The sequence below is a fragment of the Octopus bimaculoides genome, chromosome 26 (assembly GCF_001194135.2).
Source record: "Octopus bimaculoides isolate UCB-OBI-ISO-001 chromosome 26, ASM119413v2, whole genome shotgun sequence".
NCBI classification, from domain to species: Eukaryota; Metazoa; Mollusca; class Cephalopoda; order Octopoda; family Octopodidae; genus Octopus; species Octopus bimaculoides.
The window spans coordinates 4328720-4336140 of record NC_069006.1 but is presented as its reverse complement, the minus strand read 5'-3'; the positions used below and the strand labels follow the sequence as shown (position 1 = coordinate 4336140).

The following is a 7421-nucleotide window of genomic DNA, read 5'->3' as shown; positions in this document are numbered from 1 at the left end:
TTAATTGTTTCAGTCATTTGACTGCGGCCATGCTGGAGCACCGCCTTTAGTCGAGAAAATCGACCCCAGGACTTATTCTTTGTAAGCCTAGTACTTATTCCATCGGTCTCTTTTGCCGAACCGCTAAGTTACGGGGGACGTAAACACACCAGCATCGGTTGTCAAGCGATGTTGGGGGGGACAAACACAGACACACAAGCATACACACACACACATATATATATATATATATACATATACATATATACGACAGGCTTCTTTCAGTTTCCGTCTACCAAATCCACTCACAAGGCTTTGGTCGGCCCGAGGCTATAACAGAAGACACTTGCCCAAAGTGCCACGCAGTGGGAATGAACCCGGAACCATGTGGTTGGTAAGCAAGCTACTTACCACACAGCCACACCTGCGCCATATTTATATATATGCATATATATAAATGCAAATAATTAGAAAATGGAGAAAACCACAGATTAACAAACACATTGATTGGACCACATTTATAGCTTATTTTTTAATACAAAGCATCACATAACAAAATAGGTGACGTAACATATCTCACGGCCATTACTGATCGGTTGCCAAAATGCAGTCTATAAATAAATGCGAGAATAAAGATCTTCATCTTCATGGGGCATTTGAATTAAGGCAAAGGGTCTTCATCAGAGCGAAAACAAGAGCATAGAATATAAACAAAGGGCAGAAGGAAAAGGAAAGAAAACGTGGCATAGACAAATAGTCTGGATGTCCAATATGTTAAGAGCAAATAATTTACCATCAGGGGTTACAGGGCCTGTAGGCAAAAGAACTTTATTCTTGCATTTATTTATAGACTTTTGGCAACCGATCAGTAATGGCTGTAAGATATGTTACGTCACCTATTTTGTTATGTGATGCTTTGTATTAAAAAATAAGCTATAAATGTGGCCCAATCGATGTGTTTGTTAATCTGTGGTTTTCTCCATTTTCTAATTACTTGCATTTGTTTCCTGATAAACTCTTGTTTATCCTGTTGTTATCTGCATTCTATGTGTATGGAGTGCCTGCACACCATTGCCCGGGGATAATACAGATAACGGATACTGATAGTATATACGGATATTTTTATCCCTTAGTTGGTTACTATAACCGCTAACTCTGTTTACATGTGTGTGTGCGTGCGCGCACGTGTGTGTGTTAATGTCTCCCTCCTTGCTTTGACATCACACGATAGTTATAAAAACAAGTGTCACTGTGGTGCAAGCAGTGTTCTTTGTTTACAATCTTCTACAGAAACGTCTTTTCTTGTGGAGTTAGATGAAGGTTGGTGACAGAAAGGGCATCTGCCCATAGAAAAAGCCTGCCTCGACAAAATCCGATGGAAAATTGATGTATTTTGATTGTCTTAATTCTTGTAAAAATATTTTTGAAGCCTTTCTCTCACCATTTCCTTTTCATTTCAGAACGTCTCTTGGCTGCCCAGAATCCACTCTCTCTCACCGACAGACCTCATCAGTTGTTTGCAGATGCTCCTCCACCTCCCCAACAACCTCCTGCTCCAGTCCCTCCATCATCATTTGCTCCACCACCACCTCCTCCGCCTGTATGCCAAACCCCTATGATGTCCCTGGCAAATAACATCAGCATTGGTAAGTACTTTCAACCTGTTTTCAGACTGCAGCATCACCTTAACAGTAGTTTATTTACATTTTCTGCTTTTGTTTTCTGTTAAATTTTTTTGTTGAGGGAAGATTAAACTCTAAACCTTTTACTTAGATTTGCACTTTCATATCCATTTTCCATACTGGCATATATTAGACTAGGGATTGCCAAAAGGGATCCGAGGGACCCCCTAGGGTTCAGCAAGGAATTACAGGGGGTCCATGAGAGCCAAGGGGTTGACTGGGGGTCGGCATGCAAAAGACCAGCTCACCCAGATGAAATACTTAGTCCGTGCCATGCCCATCCCTCACATTGATGTTGTCAATTTCAATAAAACATATTCCAGCAATATGATGCCTTTTTCACATTTTCTAACCGTAAAAACAATTTCATAAAAATTGAAAGCTTAATACTCGTCCACGTAATTTTATATGTAAAAAGTGTGTCATCTTCAATAGAATTTCTTAATTTGTCGTACCTGTATATTTTAGCTAACATTTTAATTGCCAGTGTCAGTACCCGGAATGCATTTAAGATATGGTACGGTAGGGTATTAAGGTATTTTAAATGACAGGGGTGGTTGATGTGGAAGGAGAAGTGGCTAAAGGGGGTCAATGGTCAAAAAAGATTGGCGACCCCTGTATTAGTTTGATAGGATCCAACAAGTGGAGGACTACAATCAAGCACCAATGTCTGCTTTGGTACAATTTTCTATGGCTGGATGTTTCTTCCTAGCATCAGTTACCTTACAGTGTGTAGTGTGTGTTTTTTTTTCATAGTACTGGCACTTGTGAGGTCATCAAGTAACTTGCAAGACAAATAAAAAGCGTTCTTGACTGAGGTGGGGAATGTAGTAAAGAGGGAGGTGACATTATGGCAAGTCTTGAAAGACTGTTGCTGTGTGTGTGTGTGTGTGTGAAGGCATATGGCTCAGTGGTTAGTGAGTTGGGTTTACAATCATGAAATGGTGAGCTTGATTCCTGGACCGGGCTGTGTGTTGTGTTCTTGAGCAAGACACTTTATTTCATGTTGCTCCAGTTCACTCAGCTGTAGAAATGAGTTGTGATGTCACTGGTGCCAAGCCGTATTGGTCTTTGCTTTTCCCTTAGACAACATCGGTGGCATGGAGAGAGGAGGCTGGTATTCATGGTCAACTGCTGGTCTTCTATAAACAACCTTGTCTGGACTTGTTCCTCAGAGGGGAACTTTTTGGTGCAATCCCATGGTCATTCATAACCAAAGGGTCTTTACTCTTTACCCATCTTCTATGCTGGCATCGGATGAATGACTTGACAGGATCCAATGAGCCAGAGTTCTACATCAGGCTCCAGTGTCTGCATTCATATGCTTCCTACAGCTGGATGGAACTTCCTAATACCAATGCCTAATGCTTTTTTTTTTTCTGGCGCTAGCATTTGTGAGATTACCAAGTAATTCACAAAACAAAGAAAAAGACTCCACAACTGAGTGGAGTTGAAGAAGAAAAGGAACTGGCTTTATGCCAGGTGTCGAGAGTCTAAGGAAGTGGTCTTCAACTATTTTTGCCTGTGGACCCGTTTGATTCCTATTTTACTTGGGAGCAGGGTGTGGGACCCTCATAGCCATTTGATGTCTAAAATCTATTATATTTTTATAATTAATTATTATTAGGAAATGTATAAAAGAATGTTCAAATATTCTGTGCAGTATAGGTGCAGGAGTGGCTGTGTGGTAAGTAGCTTGCTTACCAACCACATGGTTCTGGGTTCAGTCCCACTGCGTAGCACTTTGGGCAAGTGTCTTCTACTATAGCCTCGGGCCGACCAAAGCCTTGTGAGTGGATTTGGTAGACGGAAACTGAAAGAAGCCCATCATATATGTATATATATATGTATGTATGTTTGTGTGTCTGTGTTTGTCCCCCCACCATCGATTGACAACCTATGCTGGTTTGTTTACGTCCCCGTAACTTAGCGGTTCGGCAAAAAGAGACCGATAGAATAAATACTAGGCTTACAAAGAATAAGTCCTGGGGTTGATTAGCTCGACTAAAGGCGGTGCTCCAGCATGGCTGCAGTCAAATGACTGAAACAAGTAAAAGAGTAAAAGAAAAGAGTAAAAGAGTGTATAGATATAACCAATCTGTTGCAGCTAAATTTTAACAACAAAATCTTATATGGACCCTGAAGAGTCATGTGGACCCTTGTTGAGACCTGGTCTAAAACACGATAGAAGGAGAGGCACAGGTGTCTTGTTATAGTAGAAGGGCGACATGGCTATTTCACATGGTATAAGAATGAGTAGGAGTAGCTAGAAAGAAGATGAAGATGTTAGTGACAAAGTATCAGAACGCCCTGCAAAGCCGAAGAGATCACATTTATTATTCGGCGAATCTTTCAATAAGTTCTGGAGACTCTCCTGGTCAAAATAACAGTGATAAGCACTTTTCACAAAAATAAAATGTTGATGGAAGAATGCCTTTCATAACGGATTTAACAATGTATGTGAAGGGAGATAAACTGAAGCAGGTATGAAAACTGGGTGCTGGCCCTTGTTTAACAGACGCTTAACTTTAGCATCTGGTATTATTTATTCTATAGCATAGCTTGAACCTCTTTATTTCGGCATCATTCGGACCTGGCTATTGCTGAATTACAGAAATTGATCTTTGAGAGACCCCTAAAATATTACCCTATGTAACCATAAAGACCCCCTTCGGTCATGACTGACCATGGGATTGCACCTAGAAAGCTACTCTCCGAGGCACAAGTTCGGGGAAGGTTGTTTATGGAAGACCAACAGTCGGCCATGCATACTAGCCTCCCTTCTCCACGCCACCAGTGTTATCCGAGGGAAAGGCAAAGGGGCCGATACAGCTTGGCACCAGTGACGTCACAAATCATTTCTACAGCTCAGTGAACTGGAGCAACGTGAAATAAAGTGTCTTGCTCAAGAACACAAGACATAGCCCTGTCCGGGAATCGAACTCACTACCTCATGATTGTGAGCCTGATGCTCTAACCACTGAGCTATGCACCTTCACTGTGTAACCATATGCATATAACATACACATTGCTATGAAATCAAAGGTAGAACCAAAGTTAAAACAGGAAACAGCATAAAACTTATACAAGAAATAATATAATAGTATTAATACTTCTGTAGAGATACGTTTCTTTGTGGTTAGGGTGTTGGACTCATGGACTCGTGGTCATGAGATTGTAGTTTCAATTCCTGGACCGGGTGGTGGATTGTGTTCTTGAGCAAAACCCTTCATTTCAAGTTACTGCAGTTTACTCTGCTAGCAAAAATAGGCAAGTGAAAGTTCTAAGCGAAAAGTAATACCTATAGTGGCTTGTACAGGGCACCTGTGGCTTAGATTACCTCAGGTAATCTAAGGTTAGCAATGTTTTCATGGTCAACAGTGTCTTTAGGTTCAGGGCCATGAAAGTTGGTTCTGGTCAGCAGGTGAACGCTCATCAGTGGCAGGGAAGCGGATTTTCAATGCTGGACATAAACAAGCATCACCATCATACAGGCAACATTTTCTTTTGGTCTTCTGTGGAAAATATGCCCAGTCTAAGAGAAATATTACCTTGCTTGGAAGCAGGTAAAGGTTAGCAACAGGAAGGGTATCCAGTCAGAAAATTTGCCTCAAAGAATTCTGTCTGACCTACGCAAGCATGGAAAATGATGATGATCATGATGCTAATATACGATTTGTTTTTACATATTTGTGTGTGTGTGTGTGTGTGTGTGTTTTATAAGTGTGCAGTGCATTTCAATTGTGCTTCTGGTTCTGTTACTTTTCAGGAATGCCCAATGGAACAATTGTCTCAACAGCAACCGGCCCTCCTCCACCTGTGCCACCACCTTCATCATTACCTGTGCCGCCACCTGTTGCAGGAAGCATGCCACCACCTCCTATGCCTCCTGGAATGCCTTCATTTCCACCACCAAGTGGAGCACCTCCTCCAGGTAAGTTCATCACAGTCAGAGTGAATGTGTATTCCCTGCATGTGTGCTTGCATACACACACATACACATGTGTATACACACACACACGTATGCACACACACATACATATATGTATCAACCTTTGTTCTTATTTCTTTATTGCCCACAAGGGGCTAAACACAGAGGGGACCAACAAGGACAGACAAAGGAATTAAGTCGATTACATCGACCCCAGTGCGTTCCTGGTACTTAATTTATCAACGCCGAAAGGATGAAAGGCAAAGTAGACCTCGGCGGAATTTGAACTCTGAACGTAACACCAGACGAAATGCTGCTAAGCATTTTGCCTGGCGCGCTAATGATTCTGCCAGCTCACTGCCTTTATTCTTCTTTTAACCTTGTACACCCAAGTGTCAAGTATTGCATCCTACACACTTCATGCCAAATCTGCCCTGGTTCCATGAATACAGATCTGGAGACCATCTTTTAAGAGGGATTGTTCCAATTTTGTCTCCTACAGCTCAATGACACAGATCAAGGAAATTTCATTTCCCCCTTCCTAACATGATCGACGCTCAACTAGACCCTGTTAAGTCTGCCACTAATGCCAGACTTCACCATTACTGAGGATGTCTCTTGTAAGAATGCACATCTTTAGCATAGCTGAAACTGTGTCACAAAAGATGGCCTTTCTCTTCAGGGTTTGAAAATTCTTTAGCTCCCAAGAGTTTGCTGAATCCCTTCAAAGCTTAGGTGCTGTTCACCATTTCCATATCCAGGGTTTTATCACTCCTGAAGGAGAAACCCCTCTCCGGACTCCTTCCACTGCTGTCTGTCTCTGGCCAGCCATGGACATGTAGGCCCCTGGTAGCGGGTGAGATCATCTTGTCTTTGGTCGGCCTTTCATTTTTGTCCGTTGTCTTGGTGTTCATTCTGTCACCCTGATTGTCCATCTGTTGTCCTTCATACGTGCAATGTGGCCAGCCCATCTACATTGGTGGTGGTCACAGGGGAGTGTTGTTATTTCCCCAACATCTAGGTGGGTGCTGGTGTTGTATACACAGACATTCCAGATTCCATTACAGTACTGCTCCCACATCAGGGACAGTGCTGCTGCTGTTACACACACAAACATCATCGTAGACCACATCTCACCCCAAAAAGATCCCACAGCTGACTGGGGATCTTTTACTAGGAATCTACCACCAACCCTGATGTCTGTCTGTCTGTTGATTTTGAACCCTAATTGCCATATTGTCTTTTTCTTGCAGGTCAACCACCATCATACCCTCCACCACCACCTCTTACGAGACCACCTCCACCTCCATCTGAACAGCAAAACTCACAAGTTCCCCCAATGCCTCCACCACCAAGACCTCCTATTTCAGGTAAGTTCTTTCACCCACTCCATAACCTCACAGCTCCAGAAAACGTTTTGGGGGGGTTGTTGCTTCGAAAACAACTCAGCATCTATTTTGGTTGCGATTACCTTTCTTTTTCCTCTTCTTGTTTACCTCCTCCTTTTCTTCCCCCTCTTCCTCTACTTTTCCTCCTCCTCTCCTCCTCTACTTCCTCTTCATTTTCCTCCCCTTCACTTCCTCTTTGTCTCCTTCGCCTTCCTCTTCATCTTCCTCCTCTTTGCCTTCCTCCTCCCTCTTCCTCTTCTCTGCCTTCTTCTACTTCCTCCTCCTCTTCATTTTCATCCCTTCTTCCCCTTCCATATCTTTGCCTTTCTCCCCTTCCCCCTCCCCTTCCCCTCCCTCCCCTTCCTCCCTTCATCCTTTCCTCCTCTCTTCTTCTTCTTCTTCTTCTTCTTCTTCTTCTTCTCCTCCTCCTTTGGCCATAGT

The 7421-nt window shown here is 42.7% G+C and overlaps 1 protein-coding gene across 1 annotated transcript in view; it reads left to right on the top strand.

The window, feature by feature from the left end:
- LOC106883966 (splicing factor 3B subunit 4) overlaps nucleotides 1–7421 on the top strand; it is a 15262-nt gene that overhangs the window by 5498 nt on the left and 2343 nt on the right. The window contains exons 3-5 of the mRNA XM_052976886.1: nucleotides 1366–1625; nucleotides 5431–5595; nucleotides 6846–6962. Of these exons, the coding sequence (XP_052832846.1) occupies nucleotides 1366–1625; nucleotides 5431–5595; nucleotides 6846–6962 (542 nt within the window). The remainder of the gene's footprint in view (nucleotides 1–1365; nucleotides 1626–5430; nucleotides 5596–6845; nucleotides 6963–7421) is intronic.